The sequence below is a fragment of the Danio rerio genome, chromosome 22 (assembly GCF_052040795.2).
Source record: "Danio rerio strain M-AB ecotype USA chromosome 22, GRCz13ab, whole genome shotgun sequence".
Lineage (NCBI taxonomy): Eukaryota > Metazoa > Chordata > Actinopteri > Cypriniformes > Danionidae > Danio > Danio rerio.
Window position 1 is genome coordinate 14937266 of NC_141042.1, and position 26879 is coordinate 14964144.

Consider the following 26879-nt stretch of genomic DNA (forward strand, 5'->3'; position numbering starts at 1 on the left):
AAAACTATAAAAGATCATTAAAACCAGTTTAATCAATAAAATTATAACAAAAAAAAAAAAAAAAACTAAAATGGTTGTTGAGTTGCACAAAACAATGTCTTAAAATAAAATCTAATTCAACCCATTAAGGTACACTCCTTGAAAGTTATTTTTCTGGTCCACATTTTGTATTGAATAATATGCTGACAACTCTGATAAATACTAATAAGCAATTAAAATAATAATGATAACCTATGTATAAAAGGTCAACCAGCCATATATATATATACATATATAACTACAAATATACTACAAATATATAACTACAATATTTAAAACTTTATGTAAATATGCAAAACAAATGAAGCAAGAAATAAAATAAATGAAAACATAAAAAATAAAACTATAAAAGATCATTAAAACCAGTTTAATCAATAAAATTATAACAAAAAAAAAAAAAAAAACTAAAATGGTTGTTGAGTTGCACAAAACAATGTCTTAAAATAAAATCTAATTCAACCCATTAAGGTACACTCCTTGAAAGTTATTTTTCTGGTCCACATTTTGTATTGAATAATATGCTGACAACTCTGATAAATACTAATAAGCAATTAAAATAATAATGATAACCTATGTATAAAAGGTCAACCAGCTGGTTATTATGCACGCTAAAGGGTTAACGACAAAGTAAAACACTTTTTTTGTGAGTGCAATGTGAAAAAAATTTAAATAAATGTTGCTTTATGTATATTTTGGCTTTCACTTGGTCATTATACACCATACACACACTGTATAGCAGAACACAAAACATTTACTTTTCAAAGAGTAAAAATAAATACCACATGAATATTGCACATATAAAACACTTCAACTCAAACTTTACACTTTCTGATGCATTAAAGTTTCAGATAACTGAAAATCTTTTTAAAAAGCTCCTTTCCCCCACTGCAGATACATTTGCGGAATAACATTTGCTGTATGCTAGTTACATATTTATGTCAGAAAAACACAGTGGAGTGTCACATCTTCACCTGTTGGTCTCCGCAAATTCCTTGTGATCAAAACACGACGCATCGACCCGTCCATAGCAGCCTCTTCAATGTGAGAGTGATCGCCGATTACGGTCCAATACACCATCCTTAAAAAACAATCACCCCAAAATCCATATATTACTAATAAAGTCATTGTCAAAATTACAAAATAAACATACTTAGTATAAATAAACATTTACTTCTGAGATATTTGACTTTTTACACATTTCTTAGGGGGTGCCAATACTTTTGCCCACTGTGGTTTAATTAAAATTTTTACATTTTATTTCAATATGTGGTTATGTGGTTTACTTTATTTGATCAAAGAATAATTGAAGTAGACATATTTCATAACTTACTCCTCACATTTTACAAGGGTGCCATAACATAACTTACATATTCTAAAAAAAAAAAGGTCACGTACCCCCGTATAGGGTTAACAGTGATGGCGAAAGGCTCTCCGTCAATATCGGTGATGAGACGTGTGCAGTTTGGGCCTCCTAGCTGTCCCACGTTGATGGAGTATCGAAGTCTCCGCCAGTGTGCCGTGTAGTAGCTGAACCAGTGCATTCGCGAATGATCTGTCCAGTATAGGTTTCCCGTCACCCAGTCAGCTGAAATGTCTCTGGGCCTCCGAAAATCTGGACACTGCAAATGTAGTGTGCAATAGAGCTTCAAAAACACCTCAGCACGAATTTACAATGCTAGTTTCTAATGTAATGGACGTTGGATGGTACTTTGTATTAAAGTTCAATGCACTTATAAAACAATAAACAAAATAAAATGAAACAAAAAGAAATAAACTAATAAATAAACAACATTAAAAAATTGGGAAAAAAAACAAACCCACAACCAACTAATAAATAAACTCATCAAAAAAAAAAAAAAAAAAAAAAAAAAAAAAACTAAAAGACAAAAACTAATGCAAAAAAATAAAGAAAATAACAATTATATTCTGTGCTTAAGACTTTTATTTTGTTATATGTATATGTATGTATGTTTTTAAGTAGTAGGTTTTATTTTTTTTAATAAATAAAGTAAATAACAAGCATGACATTTAATCAAACAATATATATAAAAAAAAAACCTTACTAAAACAAAATAAAAACTAGTAAAATAGTTCAAGGAAAGAAAAATAACATTAAAAGGGAAAGAAACAAACACACAACTAACTATAAAAATAAATAAACAAACACATCAAACCATACATTTTTTTTATAAAAACAAAGACTACTTCAAAAAGAGTGAAGCTTCAAAATCCTTTTGGTACGACTTAACCATACTAATTTCAGAGTTAATGGCCGCTGGATGTGAAAAGGGAATTAGCATTTTAGAACTCACTATGACGCCGCTGTTTGTTGTGTCTGGACTCCTGTCCTGCAGGTCTTTGTAAAACATCCCGCCAGGATTAAACTGAGTGGCCCAAACAAACTTGTGATGGTGGAAAAGTGCGTCCATGCCAATGATACGAGCGCTGTCGGAGATCCGGGCGAGCTGAGTGTGCCCGTGAGTCTGGTTGTAGGGATACACAAAACTGCGGATTTCAGTGTCATTCGCCACGTAGAGGACCTGATCTTCTGGACCTGAAAACAAATTTAAATATACAAATAGAGGTGTGAAAGGTATAGAGTTAATGCAACAAACATACAAATAAGACAATCAATCAAAGCAACTTAACCGAAAAAAAAAAATACTTTGGATTGTCAACATTATTCTTGAAGGTGTTATTGATTGAGCTGTTGTTTTAATGCTATTTTTTTCTCCCCTTCAGTGAATGTTTTGTTGTTTCTTGTTGTTTTGTTCTTTTCTTTTGTTGTTCTTATTTGTTAAGCTAAATGTTAAGCTATATGTTAAGCTAAATATAAAAAAGAACTAAAGAAAAAAAAATTGTTTATATAAATAAATATAAACAAAAAACAAAAAAACATGCAAACAAATAAAAAAACAAATCAAGCTAAATATAAAGAAAAAAAATCAAATAAATAAATAAATATATAAATAAAAACATATCAAGCTAAATATAAACAAACAAACCAAAACAACAAACAAAACAGAATCAAACCAAATAAATAAATAAACAAGCAAATAAAACATATCAAGATAAATATAAACAAAGAAAAACAAACAAAACAAAATTAAACAAATTAAATAAATAAAAACAAATCAAGCCAAATATAAACAAAGAAAAATAAAACAACCAAACAAAAACAAAATAAGTAAATAAATATTAAGCTAAATATAAACAAAATCAAACAAAACAAATAAATAAGTAAACAAACCAATAAAAACATATCAAGCTAAATATAAACAAAGAAAAACAAAACAAAACTGACAAAACAAAATCAAACAAAGTAAATAAATAAATGAATGAATGAATAAATAAATAAATAAATAAATAAATAAGCAAACAAACAAATAAAAAAAACTAATCAAGCTAAATATAAACAAAGAAAAACATAACAAAATCAAATGAACAAAACAAAATCAAACAAAATAAATAAATACAAACATATTAAGCTAAATATAAGCAAACAAAACAGAACAAAAATCACACAAAGATTAAAATTATATGAAAATAAAACAAAAATAGAGAGAAAGGGTCAAAATAAACTCATAAATAAGCAAAAAAAAATAAATAAATAAATAAATAACAACTCATCAAGGCAATAAAAAACAGCTGTTAATTTATGCACACAACCCTAAACGGAACATCATAACCCCGCATGTGTTTGATGTGCACACATGTTTGTTTTACCTTTGGTGATGCACTCGCCATGGATCTCCTTGAAGTTGCGGTCACAGGTGCACCTGTATGAGCCCTTGCTGTTGGTGCAGTACTGAGAACAGATACCGAAAAGCAGACACTCGTTCACCTCTGAGGAGAGGAAAAAAAAACACATAAAGAGAAACACACATTAAAATCCATCAGATGTTCTGCTGACGCCTCCAGCAGATTTCAGCTTGTTCTGGGCTCTGCCTGCTGATTTCTGGAGATTTTGTTATTGTCAGAGAATTAAACTATTGTTTCATAGAACTAAAAATGTTTAAGAAAAGTCTAAAAAAGAAAACTGAAGGTTTACTTGTATGTTGGGATTTATTTATTTTTTTAGTAAAAAAACATTAGAAATCTGGGTGAATTTTAGGTCAACAACTTCTTTAGAAATATATTTCTTCAAACCATGACCTGTTCAATACATGTTTTACCCACTGTGTTTATACTGTGTATAACAACATAAGAAATAAATAAGCAACAAATCCTAAGTGATTGCTTTTTTTCTGTTTACAAAACTGAGAAGCTTTTTGTGATACAGAATAAATAGAATAATGTTAATAAAAACTTTACAATTAGGATACTAAAACTCTCCTAAAACAACAGAAAAACAAGGGTAAATTACATTTAAGAATACGTAAGTTTCAAAATTGAAATTAAAAAAATTATATCATGGGAGGTCAATCCACCATAAAATAATAAAATAATACTACAGTAATGTATAGCAAATGCTAGTGTTTTTGAACAATACCTTAGTAAAGTACTTGACTTAATCTGCTGTCGTAATTCTATATTTGTGTGGTAATACAACAACCACAACAGATTACCCAATACAATACATGCTTTCTACAACTACATTTATTATACTGCAATACATCACACTGTGGATAAAAACAAAAGTATGCTAAAGTATTTATTAAAGTTTGTCAGTTCACTTTAGGTATTGCTACAATATTACAATATAAGCGCTGCTCATCAATATCAGAGTACATGAACCGAACTGTGACGCCAATATAAACTATTGTGTATTGTTTATAAGCTGGATCACCTAAATATGAAAAATATATTACTGATTACAAACTCTCATGTAATTCAAAATCTATTTATTTTAAAACATCACAATTTGAGTTCCGAAGATGAACGAAGGTGTCATGAGATTAAAACGACATGAGGGTTGGTAATTAACAACAAACTTTCTGGGTAAATTACCACAAACAAACAAACAAACCAACCAACCAACCAAGAAACAAACAAATCAATCAACCAACCGACCGACAGACAGACAGACAGACAGACAGACAGACAGACAGACAAACAAACAAATCAACCAAACAATTAACAAACAAACAAACAAACCAACCAACTAACCAATTAACAAACAAATAAACAAACAAACAAACAAACAAACAAACAAACCAACCAACAAATCAACCAACCATTTAACAATCAAACAAACCAACCAACCAACCAACCAACCAACTAACAATCCAACCAACCAACTAAAAAACAAACAAACAAACAAACAAACAAACAAATCAACCCACTAATTAACAAACAAACAAACAAACCAACCAACAAATCAACCAACCAATTAACAATCAAACAAACCAACCAACCAACCAACCAACTAAAAACCAACCAACCAACCAACCAACCAATTAACAAACAAACCAACCAACCAACCAACCAACCAACAAATCAACCAACCAAGTAACAAACAAACAAACAAACAAACAAACAAACAAACAAACAAACAAACCATTTAACAAACAAACAAACAAATCAACCAACCAATTAACAAACAACAAACAATTAAACAAATCAACCAACCAATTAACAAACAACAAACAATTAAACAAATCAACCAACCAATAAACAAACAAACAAACCAACCAACCAACAAATAAACCAACCAATTAACAAACAAACAAACAAACAAACAAACAAACAAACAAACAAACAAACAAATCAACCAACCAATTAACAAACAAACAAACAAACAAACAAACAAACAAACAAACCAACCAACCAACCAACCAACCAACAAATCCACCAAACCAACCAACCAACCAACCAACAAACAAACAAAAACATTTATATTATTTACATTTATATTATTTATTGTTTATTGCTGATTTTAAATGTTATAATAAAGAAACAACATGCAATTTAAAACAGTATAATAATGAATCATATATGAGTGCAACTTTATATTGCAGTAATATACAGTTTCCCACCTTCACATTGCCTGTTCTTCTGGTTCCTCTGAAAGCCTTCTTTGCACTGGCAGACGGAGGGAGTTTTGTTATGATTACAGAAAGCGTCGTCTCCACACAAGTCTGGCCGTCCTCGACATGCTCCGTCCACATCTGTGATAAAAACACACACGTTTCAAAGGATACACTCCACAAATGAGCATATCTCATACACACCGATACATTCAGAACTCACAAAAATGTGCTTATTGAAATTATGTGTGGTCCTGCACTGTAAAAAAATGCTGGGTCTCACACGATGGATTTGTGTTAGGACAACATGAAGGAATTAGGTTAACTTATAAATTTTTACAAATCTAAGTGGACTGAACATAAGACCATTAATAAGTGAAGTTTATTCATAAACTAATTTCGAGAGGATCACGTGCTTATGATTTATCACGTCCAGTCTCGCATTTGCTAATCACTAATCTTCCAATCATATGAGCCCTAAGGCACCATAAATAGTCTAAGTTTCCAGTTCACTTTATCTTCGTTTGGAAGAAGCAGCTTCACCGTAGCTAGCTCCGTTGAAGAACCAACTCTAAACCAGCATGGACAACTAAAGCAGCAACAAGCTACAATCTTCAGGATCTTCATTTGGAAGAACGCTCTGCTCTGCTCATCAACTACAAAGCTACAAGTGCTACAAGCTACAAAAGCTTCAAGCTACAATCTACAATATACAATCTAAAAGCTTCAATCTACAAGCTACAATATACAAGCTACAGCAACAACAACAACAACTACTATTGCTACCATTTCAAACAACTACAACTCCAACAATTTCATCAACAGCTTAAACAACAACACCAAAACCTTCCACTTCAAAGAGCCTCCACAACGCATCTGCTGTGTCTTCAACCTTATTTCCCAGCAAGATATAAGCCAAAACTCCAAAGCTATTGCAATAAAACGGAACCCTCACCTTCTCCTAGCAGTACACAAGCTATCCATCGTTTAACAGATTGTTTGCTGGAATGTGTTCAGCAGAGCAGCAGCTCCAGCCACAACAATGTTGAATTTGATCAACAAAATGGCCGCCAGGCTTTTGCACCTTTTGCATGGCCTGACTGAAACTTCTTAAGCCAATAGCTCTAAAGATAAGCGTCTCCATCCAATGAGCTAAAAGACTGGAGATGGTCCCGCCCTCTCTCTTGACTCTGTTGCAAAGACCTTATGAATGAATAGGCCAGACACGCTTGTAAATTTAGTTAAAAAAAAAAAAAAAAAAAAAAAAAAAAAAATTTAAATAAATAAAAATAAATAAATAAATAAATAAATAAAAAATAAAATTCCATTTGACATTTAACTTCTAAAAAGATTATTACCCAACCAGTAAATACAAGCTATTGAAAAACATTATGCCATCAAGCACAGAAGTCCAATTGTAATACGCCAGCGACTCATGTGTTGATTTACAAGCGTCATATAAGATTATATAGCAAGTCAGTCGGATGTGAAAACGGCAAAGAAACAAACTTCCCACTTGACTGTTATAAATACAAATTTAAACTTCACTATCACTTCACATGCTCAGTCTTCAAGGGGTACCAGTTTTCCAGGACCACCAGACTAGCCATATCCCATGTCCTCAGCTCTCCATTCATCTGTCATCCCGTTAGGAGACGAACACCCACCCCTACCATCCTTGCACATCGTATCAATGAAGTCATCGGACCATGCATTATCAAAAGCGCTTCCATTTACAGCCGCCCATGCCTATATTAAGATGCCTCGCATGGATATAAACTAAAACAATTTTCATGTCTGCCATACTTGTATTATTTTGCAAAGATTTAATTTCTGATTCTCTTTGTTTTTTCTATTTTAGAGATCATGACTGCTGGCTCCAGAAGCTGACCCTCATCCAACCTATTACACTCCACATCCTCTTCACAAAGGATACATTCCATTTTTCACTTTATCCAATCTGTCCTAACCTGCAGTCTGCAACCTCCGAACCTGAAACCGTCGATTATCTTATTAAAAAGAAATCGACAACAACTTCATGATTGGAACTCCAAGGCTCCTCCTTTTAATATCTCGCGCATTAGCCCCATTGGTGTCGCTACTCAAAAATGTTCTGGCAAAAACGCCTTGTAGTCGACCTTTCGTCCCAACACAATTGCTCCTTTCCTAGCATTAACAGCACTATCCCATTGGACGAATATTTACTTAACTACCACGACATTGATCAAGAGATCTCTCTCATAAAGATAGCCAGCCGTAACACCTGGCTAGCCAAAGAAGACATTTCCCCTACCTTTAAAATCATGCCAATCCACCCAGACTTCTGGCACCTTTTGGCATTTATTGGCGAAATCAATTCTATTTTTCGGATGCAAAAGCAGCCCAAAAAAAAAAAAAAAAAAAAAAAAAAAAAAAAAATTTGACATGATGTCAGAAGCTTTATGCTGGATTCTGTCTAATATTTACGAAATCCCATACCTCATTCACCTTCTAGACGAATTTCTTATTTCCCCCCCCGTCATCTCCTCCAGCCAAACACCTAGCGATCACCCCGCAGGTTTTCGCTGATCTCGGAAGGACCCAGTACTTCAATCGAATTTCTGGGTATTAATCTAGACTCGCATAAATTCCAAGCATCCCTTCCTAAAGAGAAAATCAATCGAATAATTTCTCTATCCCAAATTTTCCTCGAAAAACAGATGTGCACACAACGAGAACTCCTACCAATTCTCGGCCATCTAAATTTCGCTATGCGCATTATTCCTTTCATTTCCCACCTCCTTCAATTATCCACCACAGTTCATGGTTTAGAAGAAACAATTTTTCTCTCCAAACCCAGTCGCGATGAACTTGCTTATGGATCTCTTTCCTTAAGCAATGGAACGGCTGTTCCTTTTTCTACAGCGACTTGATTGCATCCCCTATTGACATCAACACATACACAGACGCTGCCCCTCCAATAGGTTACAGTGGCTAATATAAAGGACACTGGTTTGTCTCAACATGGCCAACCCAATTGTAATTCCATTCCAAAGACCAATGTTTTTCAGCCCTCTTCAAATTCTACCCTATCATCGCAGCAGCCATCCTGTGGGGGGACGAATGGTCTACATCTAGCATTCTCTTTCACTACGATAACGAAGCTACAGTGCATTGCATTAACAAAGGGCGCTCCCACTCCCAATCGCTTATGCCATTTTTAAGACACCTTATCTGGATATCTGCTAAAAAACAATTTATCATGATTGCTGAACATGTACCTGGTTGCAAAAACCAAATCGCTGACTCTCTCTCTCATTTCTCTTTGCAGATATTCTGGCAACTAGCCCCGGAAGCAGACCCTCACCCAACGCCGGTCCCTCCTTATTCAGTAACGATATTTCCATAAACCACCCATTTCATAATCTTCATCAAACTTCTCTATCTCTTATCCTACAAGCAATAGCTCCCAGAACCCTCAATGCATACCTCACAGCATGGAATTCGTTCAAACAATTCCATACCATGCTAGACAACCCATTACACTCAAAATCCTTACCTCATGCATCTACACCCTCTGTAAAGGTTACATTTCCTCCCATACAGCCCGCACCTTAGATGCTATGTTCAATCTAGCATTTTTTTTGGGGGGGTTTCTTAAACGTTCTGAATTAACAGTTACATCCAAATTTAACCCTCTACTCCACCCCACCATCTCAGATCTAGCTTTGCAAGACAGGGAAACTATCTCTTTCCTTATCAAACAAAGCAAAACAGATTAATTCCAGAGAGGACACTCTATCCTCATTTTCAATATTCCTTCACCTACACGCCCATTCCAAACCCTCTTAGCCTAGAAAATCTCAAGAGGCTAACCCACTGGCCCCGCTTTTTACTGATGACGCTAACCGTCCAGTATCTCGATTCTGGTTTCAAAAACACCTTAAAGAAATCTTTCGCCTATCAGGTTTTTTCCCAGAGCCCTTTTCCAGCCACTCATTCAGGATTGGCGCAGCCACTACAACGGGCTCTCACACCATCAGATCCAGACCCTTGGTCGCTGGTCTTCTGAAGTTTTCAAATCTTATATACGTCTCAGTAAATACCACCTCAAGTGGTATTTTCTCGACTCTCGCAAGAGTCATCCAAACCAAACCCCGCAGAAGCCCAATTGTCCACCCATGGCACCCTTACATGTTTGCCAAGGACTCCCTCAAGGGCCATTGCAGTTAGCATCTTCTGCAATCACCAATAGCTATTTACAGATGCAGACGTTTGTATCCACATGTTCTTTGCGCATTTACTGCGTTTGTACATATGTATTATATTTGTGCTTGTTCCCTTCTTCCAACTTTTCCAAATCTTTTATCCTTATAACCCTACTTTTCAGCCTCTCGTTCCTTTCTTCTCTACACTCCACTCCCAACTAATCTATTTTACACTCTACCTCTAATGATCTTGTTTCTCCTGTCTAGACTCTCCAGACACCCGAAGGGGCCCCCTTGAGCTCCAACTCTCGCAGGATTCGGCCATAGCGGCCACAGTCCTTTCTTCTTCACGATGTTACCTATTCTTTTTCCGCCTAGACTCTTTCTCCAAGCTCCAAACCCCGCAGGGGTCCGCTCAAGCTAAAACTTCTTCACTCTACTTCAACTACCTCTCTTCTCCTTATGACTCACCCTCTAGCTCTGACCCCCACAGGGATCGCTCCGAGCCCCAATCTCTCGCAAGAGTTATCCAAATCCTCTTTCCCACTCACTGATATCTATCTCCTCCTATCCGCAATCTACCCTCAAGCTCTGACCTCCACAAAGGTCGCTCAGAGCTCCAACTCTCACAAGAGTTACTCTCTTCCACTCACTGCTACCTATCTCCCCCTATCTACACTCTACCCCCAAGCTCTGACCTCCACAGAGGTCGCTTCAAGCTCCAACTCTCGCAAGAGTTACTCTCTTCCACTCATTGCTCCTCCCAGCTACACTCTACCCTCAAGCTCAAACCTCCGCAGAGGTCACTCCTATCTGCACCCTACCCTCAAGCTCAAACCTCCGCAGAGGTCACTCCTATCTACACCCTACCTTCAAGCTCAAACCTCCGCAGAGGTCGCTCCTATCTACACCCTACCCTCAAGCTCAAACCTCCGCAGAGGTCGCTCCTATCTACTCCCTACCCTCAAGCTCTAACCTCCGCAGAGGTCACTCCTATCTACACCCTATCCTCAAGCTCAAACCTCCGCAGAGGTCACTCCTATCTACACCCTACTTTCAAGCTCAAACCTCCGCAGAGGTCGCTCCTATCTACTCCCTACCCTCAAGCTCTAACCTCCGCAGAGGTCACTCCTATCTACACCCTATCCTCAAGCTCAAACCTCGCAGAGGTCACTCCTATCTATACCCTACCTTCAAACTCAAACCTCCGCAGAGGTCGCTCCTATCTACACCCTACCTTCAAGCTCAAACCTCCGCAGAGGTCGCTCCTATCTACACCCTACCTTCAAGCTCAAACCTCCGCAGAGGTCACTCCTATCTATACCCTACCTTCAAGCTCAAACCTCCGCAGAGGTCGCTCCTATCTACACCCTACCTTCAAGCTCAAACCTCCGCAGAGGTCACTCCTATCTATACCCTACCTTCAAGCTCAAACCTCCGCAGAGGTCGCTCCTATCTACACCCTACCTTCAAGCTCAAACCTCCGCAGAGGTCGCTCCTATCTACACCCTACCTTCAAGCTCAAACCTCCGCAGAGGTCGCTCCTATCTACTCCCTACCCTCAAGCTCTAACCTCCGCAGAGGTCACTCCTATCTACACCCTACCCTCAAGCTCTAACCTCCGCAGAGGCCGCTCTAAACTCAAACTCTCACAAAGCTCCATCTTTCGTAAGAGCTACTCTCCTCCACTCTCTGCTCCATACCTTCACTCTACTCTGGCCCCCGCAGGGGTCACTTAGAGCTCCAACTCCTACAAGATTCTCTCAAAGTTCTCTTTCACTGCTTCAAACCACCTATTCTCCCCTTCTTCTTAACCCCGAAAACCATGACCCCCGCAGGGGTTCCTTCAAACTCTAACTCCAGCAAGAGTTATTAGAATCCTCTTTTCACCCTTATTAATCCTATCTAATTAATGCCCATGCATTTAACCTCTTTTCTTCTACTATATCCAGCAGCCGGATATAGCTCTAAATTTCCTGCCTTTTGGGGGGTTTTTTCTTCGAATACGCGGCTGCTGTCCCGAGCGATTAATTCTGCATTTTGGGGAGTTCTGAGATCCACCGAGCTCAGGCTCCCTTCTTGCTCTGCCAACGGGAGGAAGCCCCGGGCTCGAGGAGCCCTTGAGCTCGGGGCTCTCTCCCGGGACAGCATGCCAAATAAGCTTTGTAAATCATCAGCTAAGTGTGAACTCTTGAAGTGAAGTTTATTCATAAACTAATTTCGAGAGGATCACGTGCTTATGATTTATCACGTCCAGTCTCGCATTTGCTAATCACTAATCTTCCAATCATATGAGCCCTAAGGCACCATAAATAGTCTAAGTTTCCAGTTCACTTTATCTTCGTTTGGAAGAAACCCCCCTCCTCCCCTATTCTCCTCCTTTACCTGTAATTGGGCGGCACGGCGGTCCAGTGGTTAGCACTGTGAACCACACAGCAAGAATACTGCCGGTCCTAGTTCGATAGGACCGGTGAGTGTTTCTGTGGGGAGTTTGTATGTCCTTCCCGTGTCCGCGTGGGTTTTCCCCGGGCTCTCCGGTTTCCTCCCACCATCCAAAGACATTCAACATACTTAACAATCAAGCTGGTCTAATTCCTTACGTTCCCTTAGCTACAGCGGCAGGGGAGTTCTGAGATCCACCGAGCTCAGGCTCCCTTCTTGCTCTGCCAACGGGAGGAAGCCCCGGGCTCGAGGAGCCCTTGAGCTCGGGGCTCTCTCCCGGGACAGCATGCCAAATAAGCTTTGTAAATCATCAGCTAAGTGTGAACTCTTGAAACAACTCAAGAATTATGTTGTTTCTATTCAATTTAAACAAGAAGTTTGAACAAACATCAATTGCCATTTCTTGACTGTAGTATCTTACCCATCTTTTCCAAAGTTTTTAATTTTAATGTGACTTTTGACAGTTTCACTGAGAAATAATTAGTTCAGCCCAGTGATATGGATAATGTGCTCAAAACCTGCCCAAAACTACTGTATCTACACATTTATGAGAAAATGTATGGCTAAGAATGTTTATCAGCCGATCAGAATCAAGCACTCAACAACATTGGTATAGATAAATGTAGTGAATGACACAAAAACCAATAAACATGAAGGGTAATGTAAAGAAAGACACTTACATGCCTTGCAGTCGCGCTCATCTGAACCGTCTTCACAGTCGTCAAATAGATCACACTGCAGCTCGTCTGCTATACAGCGATGGTTTGCGCAAGCAAATTCAGTCTTTCCACATGGCCTGGGCTTCTTCAACACATCCACTAAACATAAAGACAACTTCTTTTAATGTTGTTTTTCATTTATTACTTTAGCTTTTAAGAGTTCGTCAAGCATTTATATGTAAAGTAAATTAAACATTAACTTGACTTCTAGTTGATCATTTGGTATCAGAAGTGGCTTTTATGAAATGCAAAGGCCTCTAGATTACGCTTATTTTACCCAAATTAAATATGATCATGCCTTGATTTTTAATAATTTAATTAGGACAGTAAGGTTTGACTTTGCTTAGACAACAGTCTTGTCGCTTTACAGAAATAATGTACAGTATTGAATATAAGGTCATGGTGGAGTGGGAAAATAATCAATATTATGGATGACTCTCATGAGCTTGGATGACTGCATCCATTCATCTCTGCAGTGACTCAAATAACTTACTAATAAAGTCATCTGGAATGGCAAAGAAAGCGTTCTTGCAGGACTCCCAGAGTTCATCAAGATTGTTTGGATTCATCTTCAATGCCCACTCCTTTATCTTACCCCAGTCATCCTCAATAATGTTCATGTCTGGTGACTAGGCTGGCCAGTCCTGGAGCACCTTGACCTTCTTTGCTTTCAGAAACTTTGATGTGAAGGCTGACGTATGAGAAGGAGTGCTATCCTGCAAAAGAATTTGCCCTCTCCTGTCTGTAACGGGCAGCACAAATGGCTTATGCTGTTGATATTGCTTTCCACTCTTTAGATCTCTAGCATGCCTCCATACTGAATCTAACCCCAAACCATGATTTGTCCTTTACTAAACTTGACTGATTTATGTGAGAATCTTGGGTTCATGTGGGTTCCAGAAGGTCTTCTGCAGTATTTGTGATGATTGGGATGCAGTTTTTCTGCCACTTTTCTAAATAATCAACTAGAAGTCAAGTTATTATTCGCTCTTACATGTACATCTGGGATTGACGGCAGGAACTTTCTCAGGTAAAATAAAATAAAATGTAGAAGTGTGGTCCTCAACTCACCACAGTGGTCTTCGTCTGAATTGTCACCACAGTCATTGGCACCGTTGCAGATCTGCTCAGATCGCAAACACACTCGGTCATTTCTGCAGCGGAACGGACGGTTTGGGGGACAAGGCAGCTTTTCTGCAAACAGTAATCACAACATCGTTCTCCATCAAAAAGTCTTTTTCAACCTTTTTTTGTCGTGTTTCAGATGTTGCTGAAGTGTTGGAAAAGTGAGCAATTTCACAGCAGAAACAATTTTCTGAGGTAAATCACTGTTTACTTGAGTTTAGGTGTACAGCGTTCAGGTTTATTGTGAGCTCAGGATGGTCAAAATGTCTTGCTTTAAGTGTCCACTCAGTTTTGTTTTGTTGTTCCTTTGGTGAGAGAGGCCTCATAAAAGAATATATATATATATATATATATATATATATATATATATATATATATATATATATATATATATATATATATATAGTGTGTGTGTGTGCTACATTTATCTAAATAAAGAGACATAGAACTAGAAATAAAATAAGAACATAAATCAATATAGTCAACGTGGTGGAGCAGTGGGTAGCACTATGGCCTCACAGCAAGAAAGTCACTGGTCCCCCAGCTGGGTCAGTTGGCATTTCTGTGTGGAGTTTACTCATGTTCTTGTGGGTTTCCTCCGGGTGCTCCGGTGTCCCCACAAGTCCAAAGACATGTGGTACAGGTGAATTGAGTAGGCTATTGTCTGTAGTGTATGTGTGTGAATGAGTGTGTGGATGTTTCTCAGAGATAAGTTGCAGCTGGAATGGCATCCGCTGCGTAAAACATACAGGTATGCTGCATAAGTTAGCGGTTCATGTGGCGACCCCGGATTAATAAAGGAACTAAGCCAAAAAGAAAATGAATGAATGAATGAATAAATAAATATTTTTAAAGTAATTAAATATTTTTTTTCAATTATAGATGTTTATTTGAAAAAAAACAGGCAGGAGAAAATTGTTTGAATGAATAAAACATAGACAGAAAAAAGACCAACAACAAAGTAACGTGCATACAAAAAAAAAACAAAATAAAAAACAGCAACAAAATAAGTTAATAAAAAATAAATAAATAGCTTAACTAAAATATAAACCTACAATAAATCTATAAAACAATCAAAATGTATATATATATAAAAATAAAACAAAATGAATGAATGAAAAAACAAATGAATGTGGAATAAAAAAACTCAACATCTAATAAAAAACAAAACAAAACAAAACATTCTGACATGCCACAGACGTACCGCACATGTGCGCATCTTCATCAGAGTTGTCTCCGCAGTCGTCCTCACCATCACACAGCCAAACCAGCAGCTTACACAGTGTATTATTACACACAAACTCATCTGCACGACACGACAGAGACCCTGCAGACAAAAACATATGATGCGTTTATCATCTAATATACAATGAAAATGTAACATGCAATTCGTTGCTATTTTCAGACCAGCGCAACCCCAATTTTATAACTAAAGTGTTTTTAAACACACTTGGTTATTATTGTTCGCTTATTCATTTGCTGGAAATTAAACCTTGAATTTAGAAATAGCTTTGAAACAAATCTTTGTGCTTAACAAACAAAATTAAATATGTAGGCTATTGGATGTCTTAAGTGGAGTGTGTACAACACCATGAAAGTAAAGGAGTGAAGTAAAGATCTAAAGTAAAGAGAAAGTAAAGAGGCTAAATGAAGGAGGCTCATTCTTTATTGTTGTGCTACAGATAATCTGTTTAACTGTTTTCTCACTAGTTAAGTGTTCAGTTTTTACACTTACAAAGTCCATCATGTCAATAGCAAATGTGGCATGGCGTGACACAACTGACTCTTAAAGGGAATGGGAGATGAGACTCCGATTAGTTTAATGTTTGTTATGCTCAAAACACACCCACAACTCACTAAGACAATAAGCACCACCCTGTTAGACCATGTACCATGGCACAAAGCATATATTTCCAACCTTAAAATAGCAAAAATGGAATTTGAACACGTCCTTAATGCTTTTGCACCATGTGCTTTAGACTTTGCGCATAGATCATTAAAAAGTAGCCCTTAGTGTTAGGTGTAAACTAAAGCATGTATTATTTTCACAGCATTCATCGCGCATATTTATCAAGGGTGCCAATACTTTTGACCACGACAACATACAATAACTCTCGCTCAAAAGAAGCTTTACTGCTTTCAAAACAGGAACAGGACACTAATGCGCACTCTATTGAAGGAAACTTTCTGAATGTCTGAACACATTCAAGGATGATCTTTGCACATTTTAATCAAATATTTAAATAACAACTTCACATGTAATTTAAAGCTAAAGTTGAAAGAAAAAAATATCAATTGAAGAGCAGTTTGTGATTTCTATATGACGTCTAACCATTCACTGCATTTGTAAAGATTTAGTTGAAAGACTTTTTTTTTAAAAATACAGAAACGCAAGATGACATTGAGCTGCTTTTAATCAGGATAGTCTGAAAAGACGGTTTTACTTTAACAAAACATTGAAGAAGACCTGATGATGAACTTTATGGAGCCCCATTTAGTTTCTTCAGGTTGAAATGGTCAAAGAAAAGCAAAAGAAAGTGGAAGGATTGTGTTGTATAAACTGACCCTGGATCAGGCTTTTAAAGGGCTGAGTTTAGAAAGCAGGTTTGAAGAGGCTGTCAGACTCATCCTGCTTTTCTCACCTCTTTCTTTGTCATCGGCTCGGAGAAAAAGAAGGCTTTTCTGGTAGGTGTTTGACAGGAATGGGCATTAATATCGCAGTGTTTTCCTGAATAAATGACGACAGGATAGCAGGATAGAAATGTGCTGATAAAAGGCTCTTAAAAAAAATGTTCAAAACAAACTTCAAATGGAGTAAAAAAAAAAAAGTACATTTGAACATTTTCTAAAAGAAAGTTAAATAAAGATGCAAAGAAAATAATTATAAATATATATGCAATTATATATATAATTATATACATTATAAGTTATAAACAAATAACTTTTTAAAATTATTCTTTAAACAATTAATATTATGGTGTTATTTGAATACATATTTTAAAAATAATATTACATTAAAAACAGAAAATTTATTTTAAAAAGTTAGTTCAGCTCTCTCTCTCTCTCTCTCTCTCTCTCTCTCTCTCTCTCTATATATATATATATATATATATATATATATATATATATATATATATAGCAATATCACACGAGTAGCAGTGCGATTTGGCTATATATCGGCACTGGTGGTAGGTGTATGTTGGCACAAGGCCGCAGGCTGAGTGCCTTAGTTTGACTTAGTAACAGTTTGACGGCATAATTGTGTATATAAAAACAAAATCAAACATGGAGAGTATCAAAAACCCTTTTGTATGGGGAACTACTTTCTTCCACCTTGGATTCAAATCATAAGCTGACAGTTAAACAGCTGATCAAGCGTCTTTTAAACTTTAGATCTGTAGTGTCTGCTTTTTGCTGGTTGTATGTGGGCGGAGTAATACACAGAGGGTAAAGAGGCTGTACGGGTGCTAATATTATTCAAATATATCACAGCTATCAGCCAATTAGATTCAAGAACTAGACAGAACTGTTTTATAAATATACATATTTAGTAATAATAAAATAATAATAAATATAAATAATATATAAAAACAATTAAAATAATATAATATAATGTTATATAAACAAACTAATAATAAACACACACACACACACACACACACACACACACACACACACACACACACACATGTATGTATGTAGGTATGTATGTATGTATAAACACAAATAAACACACTAACACATATAAACAACATTTAAAAAAAATAAACAAAATGCATCATACTACAAACAACAAAAATAAATAATATTAAATTTAAATTTTTAAAATTATTTAAATTAAATAAACAAATAAATTCACAAACAAATAATAAACACACACAAACAAAAATAAAAAACATTTAAAAATTAACAAAATGCCTCAAACTACAAGCTGAAACAACAAACAAAACAAAACAAAACAAAACAAAACAAAACAAAACAAAACAAAACAAAACAAAACAAAACAAAACAAAACAAAACAAAACAAAACAAAACAAAACATTCTGATATGCCACAGATGTGCTGCACATGTGTGCATCTTCATCAGAGCAAAAAGCTTATGTAGAACGTTCCATTGTAACAGCCACAGCCCCGGATTCCGCCATTTTGGAGTGAAAAGCGATCGGCTGGCTATTGGATCTTATTGCTGTCGCAATAGCGAGCAGCCGCTTTGCTTAGTTTTTTATTAATTTATTTAAAAAGCGCATTAAAACTGAGATACTACCTGAAAGACGAAAATACAACACTTACGATCACAATCATCAGCACTTCTAATAGTTTATTTTACAGACTTATAATATGCTGTTGTTCTATTGGAGCTTTCATTCCAAAATGGCTACCGCGCCACCTAGTGGCTGTTTTCCAAATTGCACTAGAGTGTCGCCTCTTGGTGATTCTATGCTCCTTGATCAGAGTAAACAAACAAAACAAAAACAAAACAACATAAAAGGCGGAAGGAGACTCATTTTATGAGTAAAATCCAAAGACCATCAGAGCCAAGATTGTGTAACTCGCAAACTCATGACAAATATGAAACATGAAGAAAGATTTCTTATAATCTGAACATCAGAACAATGACTTTAAGCAGAAAACAACAAAGAAATGAAATGAACTTGCTGATAGGTTGAAGCTGTTGTTTGATGTAAACTCGTCCTCAGGAGACACAGGTGTTGTTGTGTCTCCCCTACAAAAATCAACAAGCGCAATTTTTCCAAACACTGAAATGAAGCCTTTCATGTAGTCGCTTGTCAGATATCAAGTGCAAACGCAGAACCTTTCATCCTCGCCAATTTCAACAAATATTGTGGAAATGACTGCTCTAGCGGAGGCTGGAGGTGTTTCTGATCTGCCGTAATGTGTTCATGTTTCCTGTTATCCCTTAGGTCTGAGATCAGACAGTGACATGTAGCACTTAACATAGTATATATACATATCACAAATGAATATTGCATAAAATCATACATAGAGGCCTGTGGTAAAGATTTAAACATGTTACATGTTTTTGTGAGTATATTTAGAAGATTAGTGAAGACTCTTTGGTAAATGTAATAAATTGTAAAATGTATTAAATGCTGGATAAGCTGGCGGTTCATTCCGCTGTGGCCCTGATAAATAAATGGAAAAAGAAGAAGGAAAATGAATGAAGGGTTTTCAAAGTGGAATCGGTAGTTTGAGTATTATTATTAAGTTGAAATTGAACCAAATTCTTAAAATTATGAGGTCATATGTGGCACAGTATTAAATATCTGGCATATTAAATTGAACAAAAAATAAATAAATAAAATTAAATTAAAAAATGAAATAAAATAAAATAAAACAAAACAATAAATAAATAAATAAATAAATAAATAAATTAAATTAAATATATTTGAATTTATAACAATTTATAATCAACTATATAATAATAATAATAATAATAATAATAAACAACTATTATTATTATTATTATTATTATTATTATTATTATCATTGTTATTATAACAATTTGAACCAATTTCTTCAAACTATGATTTTATGTCGACCTTTATAAAATATCTGTTATACATTAAATAAATAAAATAAATACATTAGAATTTAAAATAATTAATAATAATAATAATAATAAGCATTAATAATAATTTATTATTTCAAAATAATTAGTTATAATAGTGAAAAAATATATAAAAATCTATATATAAAAAACTGTGAAATATTTTAAATGTGATGGAATATAAAATTATCTTTACTGTAAGAAAAAAAACTAACAGAAAGAATGTTTGAAAACAAAATAAATATAATAATATGATTAATACTATTGTTCACAATGTCAATTGCACAAAAAAAAAAAAAATTAACATAAAAAAAGCGAAAAATAAAAGTGAATGGCCTTTCAGGCTCCAGTAATTAAAGACCAAAATAACCTTATAATATTAAGTAGTGGGTTGACCAGGGGCGTAGCTAGGGTCGAAAGGAGCCAAAATGAGCCCAAATAAGAAACAGGTACTGCTAAACAGCTGCTTATTTAAATACCTGACACAAAAGCTGTGTTAAGTGAAATGTGCAGGATGTATGTGGTAATTTTAAGTACTTGGATAACAAAACAAATGTTGTGCAACCTATTTTTGCAAAATATTTCAAAAGATCAGGGGCTTTTGACAATACATCAGGGGCTTAAGCCCCCAAAAGGCCCCCTGCGCTACATCACTGTTGAGAAGACAATGAAAACATACGTTTTGTATAAGCACATAGTATACAGTCCTAATACTATACAGTCCTAAGTATAACTTTCAGAACATTTACACTAAAACTCTTTCCCTTTACCTAAAAAGTTAAATCTGCAAAATAACGCAGGGGTCAGTGAGGGATGTGGATGTTTTACCGTGGTCACAGTTATCCTCATCGCTCTGATCGAGGCAGTCGAAGACTCTGTCACACCTCCAGCGTGCAGGAACACAGTGAGCTCGATTACGACATAGAAACTCGTCCTCTTTACACTCGCTGAGACAGTCCACCTGCACACACACGCACACGCACACACACAAACACAAACACACAAACACACACACACACTTAATGATTTTTATCCTGTACACACTGTATTTTCTGCCCTTATTTTTACATTCGACCCATGGGGAGCTCAATTTAGGTGACAAGACTCTTTTCAGATCTCCACTGTATTTATTAGCCATGCCCCTAAATTTTGAACTGGCTGAAAGTGTTTTTTGGGTATTGGTTTGACACTCTGGTTATAAATGTTTGTTAAAAATTGCATGGAGTGCATCTTTAACAAATCCTGTTCGATTTTAATCTACTAAAGGTCCATTAACACCAACACCATAATGACAAATAGAAATATAAGAATAATTTGACAGAAATTTGGACAATAAATATCTTTTTTTAAAGCCACATACTGCAGTTTCATAGTCTTATGGAAAGTGTTTACAATATTGTTTCTTTCTGCTATGTATTATTGTTAAAGTTGTGTTCTGATCTGTGCTGGTGTTTTACATTCAGAATGATTTCTAGAATGATATCTTTTGCCCTTAATTGCTCTTAAACCTCAGGTAGATTTTGTAACTTTGGGGCGGTTTCAATGACAATGATTTCAGTTAAAAACGGAAAAGTTTTTCGCATTTATTTACACAAGAAAGTTTACATTTAGTAAACGCTTTTGTCCATGTTTTGTCCAACTGAGACTTTCAGAGATACAACAAGAAGAGGCAATGCACTAATTATACAAAGGTACTAAGAATTAAGTAGAGTAAGCAGGGGAGAGTGTTTTATTTTTTTTTTAAATAGAGAGAAGGTGTTTCTACAGGTGGTTTATCAAGCCCACTCACCGATGTAAAAGCACACTTTATAAATGCAGTGTTGGTTTTAGAGATATGGAGTGATTCTAAGAAAGCGTCTGGTGCAAATGTGCAAAACTGGTGCAAGTGGTGGTTACGATGTCAGAGAGATGAATGAGTGTGTTTTCTAAAGGTGGTTTGTCCAGCCCACTCACCAGTGTTTATAAATTTTTTTTGAGATATGAAGTGATTTCTAAGAAAGTGTCTGGAGCAAATGTGCAAAACTGGTGCAAGTGTCGGTAACAGTGTCAGCGAGATGAATGAGTGGGTTTTCAACATGTGGTTTATCAAGCCCACTCACCTGTGTAAGGCACACTCAGAATTGCATAATATTTTGAGGATGTTGTGTGGTGTGATGGGGAGTGAGAAATGAGGGGTGCTGATTTTGTTCACAGGGGACTAGGCCATCTTTGTTGTTGTTTGAACGGTATTATTGAATCAGCAGTTCTTGTGGGAATGGGAAGATCATTCCATCAGCGTGGAACATTGAATGAAAAGGTTTTGGAACGTGACGTTATTTTTGAGACTGAATGCACATACAGTTGAAGTCAGAATTATTAGCCCCCCTGAATTATTAGCCTCCCTGTTTATTTTTTTCCCAATTTTTGTTTCACAAAGGGAAGATTTTTTCAAAACATAGCAGTTTTAATAGCTAATTTCTAATAACTGATTTATTTTATCTTTGCCATGATGACAGTAAATAATATGTAACTAGATCTTTTTCAAGACACTTCTATACATTTTGAAGTGACATTTAAAGGCTTAATTAGGTTAACTAGGCAGGATAGGGTAATTTGGCAATTTATTGTATAACGATGGTTTAACAAAAGGTTTAATACATTTGACCTTAAAATGGTGTTTAAAAACTTTCTCCAGAAGAAAAAAAAAATATTATCAGACATACTGTGATTTCCTTGTATTTTCCTTGTACTGTAATTTCCTTGCTCTAATAAACATCATTTGGGAAATATATAAAAAAAGAAGAACAAATTCAAAGGGTGGCTAATAATACTGACCTCAACTGTATATATTTAAAAAGTATTTTTGTGTCTGTGTAAACACCTGAAAATGATGACTTCATATCTGTGCATAGTATAAGTTTAAGGTGTTAAAATGTGTTTTAGATTAAAGGCATTTTTGCAGATAAAAATGGATCCTTTTCCATTTTGGCTACATTTTTGTTGTGCAAATTAACCACTTCTCAACTGAAATTCGACTAAATCTAAATTGATACAGATGACTAAAATATGACTATGATTAAATCACATTGTCACAATTATGATGGTGTAACGGCAGGAGAGTTAGTGCAACTGTAGCGATAATTAGTACTATGCGATCTAAAACTGCAGTAGAAATAAAAACCAAGTCCAGGCAAACACGGGGGCCAGTTCATGAAAAGCATCTCAAATGAAGGGCCGGAGAGATATGACTTGCAATATGAGTGATGAAACAACAGCAATGTAAGAGCCCATATGCTGTATTTTGCTCCTTAAGACACCCACGTTAGATTTTTCTACATTAAAATGTTAATATATTGTATTTTGAAACACATAACATCACTGCATTGTACAATAGACTTTTTTTTAATTTTTTTTTTTTTACAAACATTCCAATGTTGTATTTCAAAGCACAACAAAAGCAGTGACTTAAGTCTTCTTCTACATTCTCTCCGGCAGGCGCTTCAGGCTCCCCCGGACAAAAACCAGCAGACTGAGGAACAGCTTTTTCCCCAGAGCTGTCTCCCTCCTGAACTCTGCCCCACACTGACTCTTTTGCCCCCCAATACACCCCCCACTCTCCTCTAACTTAAACTCCTCGCAATAACTGCACTGTTTAACATTTGCACATTTAAAAATTTGCACATTCACTGCACCACATCAAACTGTTTACTTATTGAACTGTACATACCCACTGCATATGGACATTTGTAATTATGTAGACACCCACTATAAATATACACTTGTAATCTACTACTGATTATTAATAGCAACCTGTACATATATTCATATATGTTACATATACACTTGTAATCATGTTTATCTATCCCTGTACATATATTCATATATTGTAACATATACACTTGTAATCATGTTTATCTATCTGCACACTACTGATTATTAATAGCAACCTGCACATATATTCATATATTGTAAATCTGCTCATAGCTTATCCAACCTGTATATAATGTTCATAGTACATCCATCTGTAAATATCACCATAGTTTTTCTATAACTGCACTTTATAACTTATTCCTGTATCCTGCACTTGCTGCTATTGCACTGCTGGTTAGACCTAAACTGCATTTCGTTGCATTGTACAGTACTTGTACATGTGTAATGACAATAAAGTTGAATCTAATCTAATCTAATCTAATCTAATCTAATCTAATCTAATCTAATCTAATCTACATTCAGACACATTAATATGTTATGTTTTGAACTGCATAACAATTATGAATGTAACAATTATAGATTTTGGTTGTACAATTATGTAGTCTAAAGAATAATCATGGTTTCACGGTTATCACGTCTAATGTAAATTTAAGCTTTAGGTAAGTATTTAAATGAACTGTTATCATCTGCGTTCATACATAATCATTTAATCCTTTAACCAATCCATACTTGAAACAATACAGCCTACAACTATGTGGACACCTATTCATTGTACATATCGCTGTCAATTTTACATTACTCTTTTTTTTTTTTTTTTTTTTTTTGAGGAGTGTGATGTTGTATTTTGCACTGTTGTTGAATTTGCACTGTCTGGAGCAAGCACCTAAGCTTTTCATTAATCATAGCACACGTGCTGCTGATGATGTGACAATAAAAGTGATTTGATTTGATTTAATAATTTGTAATAATTCGTCTAACATATCTTTTGTTTACATTGCACTGAAAGCCACGCACAACTGTCACCGCTATATTGTGAGATGTTTACAACTGGGTGTGCCTGGAAGGTGCGAGTGCGTCACTTTGAGCGCGCATAGTGCCATATATTCTTACATTGGAACTTGCGTGTGAAAAAGGCGCGATATGTGAATGGCCCGATGCTATAGGAAATCCAATGTGCCTGCATATTAGCCTCGGAGTATAAGCTCGGAACTTTAAACTAGCGCACAGGTGGCATAACTTTGTTTAGTTGCAGCAGTTTTGTTCCGTGCAACAGAAATGCGGCTTTGAGAAGCCTTTACGATTAAGTATTCAAACGTTTTTGAAGTTAAATTGTTTTTTGAAATTAAATAACCCTGTTGTATTATATTGTCAGTATCTCAGTATATCTGTATCGTATCATATCATATCGAATAAGTATTTTATTTTGTGGTATCAGCTGCAACAGGAAGCTCCAGTATTATAATGTGCACCTAAAATAATCTCACAGACGTAAAAAGACTAAAATTAATTTGGATAATAGTACATTTTTTACAGGTTTTTCTATTACATTTTCCCACATTGTTTAATAAGAGACCTCATTTATGTTGTAATAATCCAAGTTTTAATACCCAGGGTCTCCTTTAAGAAATGTGTCCTCTTTAGTGAAGACTGTTGACCTTCTACAGCTGGAATTGTTTTTTTTTTCTATATATGTATTGTATATATGTCTCTAGTGGGGCCTTTGAAAAATAGGTCTGTTTTAATGGTGTTTATTAGGACAGGCAAACTGGCGTGAACTGTTGACACTGCATTATGAGTGAGGGTGTAATTAAAGCAAAGTCTCTGGAGAAAGAAGACCAGCGTCTGGAGGAAACACCAAGACACAATGCTGAAATACTGCGCAATGGTGTGTTATACTTACATATAAAAGAGAGTGTTCACCTAAGTCTGCATTATGACATCTTTTTAAGTGATTTTGAGCTACTTTTAGGGCTTGGTATGACATTAAACATTATAGGCCCCTCCACTTTTACTGCACTGATGAAAACTGCAGAAACAAATTTCAAAATAATTATTTAAAACTATTTATTCACTATAAAAATATAGGTAACACTTTAAAATAAGGTTCATTAGTTAATGCATTTACTAACATGAACAAATCATAACCAACACATGTACAGCATTTATTAATCATAATTGAACATTTACTAATGCATTATTAACATCCAAGTCCATGCTTGTTAACATTAGTTAATGCACCATGAGTTAACATGAACTAACAATGAACTATTGTATTTTCATTAACTAACGTTTATTAACGTGGATAACTACTGTAGTAAATGTATTGTTCATTGTTTGTTCATGTTAGTAAATGCATTATTTAACATTATCTAATGAACCTTATTGTAAAGTGTGACCAAACTATATATTTAAAGTATTTATTTGTTGGTAAAAGAAAGCCTTATGATGGTATGGGAGAGGGGTAATTTACTTTAATTGTAATTAATGTATTTTAACGTATTTTTAATTAGATTTTTAATTATAGAATTGTATTATAATTGTATATTATTATTATTATTATTATTATACAATACGTTTTTATTGTTGTCTCATTATATTTGCATTTAACTGTATAAGTTATAAGATTTATTAAAAATATTTAATGGTGTGTGTGCACAAAAAACAAACACCAACTTAACAACAATAATTATGGACTTTTGAATCAATTAAAATAAGACAATTGTGTACAATATTATTTTGTTTTATGAATTATATTTAATAATTTATGAAAAGTGTTCTGAAGTTTTGTGCTCGAAAACATTTGAACATCCATTACTATTGTTTATTTTGAAAATATATTAAATTAATTATGTGAGTGAACTATTATTATTAACAAAATACATTGCCAATTATGTTAATTATTATTATTATTATTATTATTATTATTATTATTATTATTGTTATTATTAATAATAATAATAATAATATTAGTAATAATAATAATAATAATAATAATAATGTTGTTATTATTATTATTATTATTATTAATAAACTACATTGTCAGTAATGTTTTAATAATAATAATAATAATAATAGTAATAATAATAATACTGTTGTTATTATTATTATTATTATTATTATTATTATTATTATTATTATT

General features: G+C 34.9%; 2 protein-coding genes across 4 annotated transcripts in view; one reads left to right on the top strand and one right to left on the bottom strand.

The window, feature by feature from the left end:
* The window catches only part of LOC147831535 (uncharacterized), a 600059-nt gene that overhangs the window by 41247 nt on the left and 531933 nt on the right, over positions 1-26879 (top strand). The window lies entirely within an intron of this gene.
* lrp1ba (low density lipoprotein receptor-related protein 1Ba) overlaps positions 1-26879 on the bottom strand; it is a 458912-nt gene that overhangs the window by 34333 nt on the left and 397700 nt on the right. For all 3 annotated transcript variants that reach the window (XM_087304094.1, XM_087304093.1, XM_087304095.1), the window contains 9 exons: positions 20879-21011; positions 15686-15808; positions 14428-14550; positions 13318-13455; positions 6018-6149; positions 3766-3885; positions 2352-2593; positions 1435-1658; positions 1011-1117 (listed from right to left, as the gene is read on the bottom strand). In XM_087304094.1, coding sequence (XP_087160220.1) covers positions 1011-1117; positions 1435-1658; positions 2352-2593; positions 3766-3885; positions 6018-6149; positions 13318-13455; positions 14428-14550; positions 15686-15808; positions 20879-21011 — 1342 coding nt within the window. The remainder of the gene's footprint in view (positions 1-1010; positions 1118-1434; positions 1659-2351; positions 2594-3765; positions 3886-6017; positions 6150-13317; positions 13456-14427; positions 14551-15685; positions 15809-20878; positions 21012-26879) is intronic.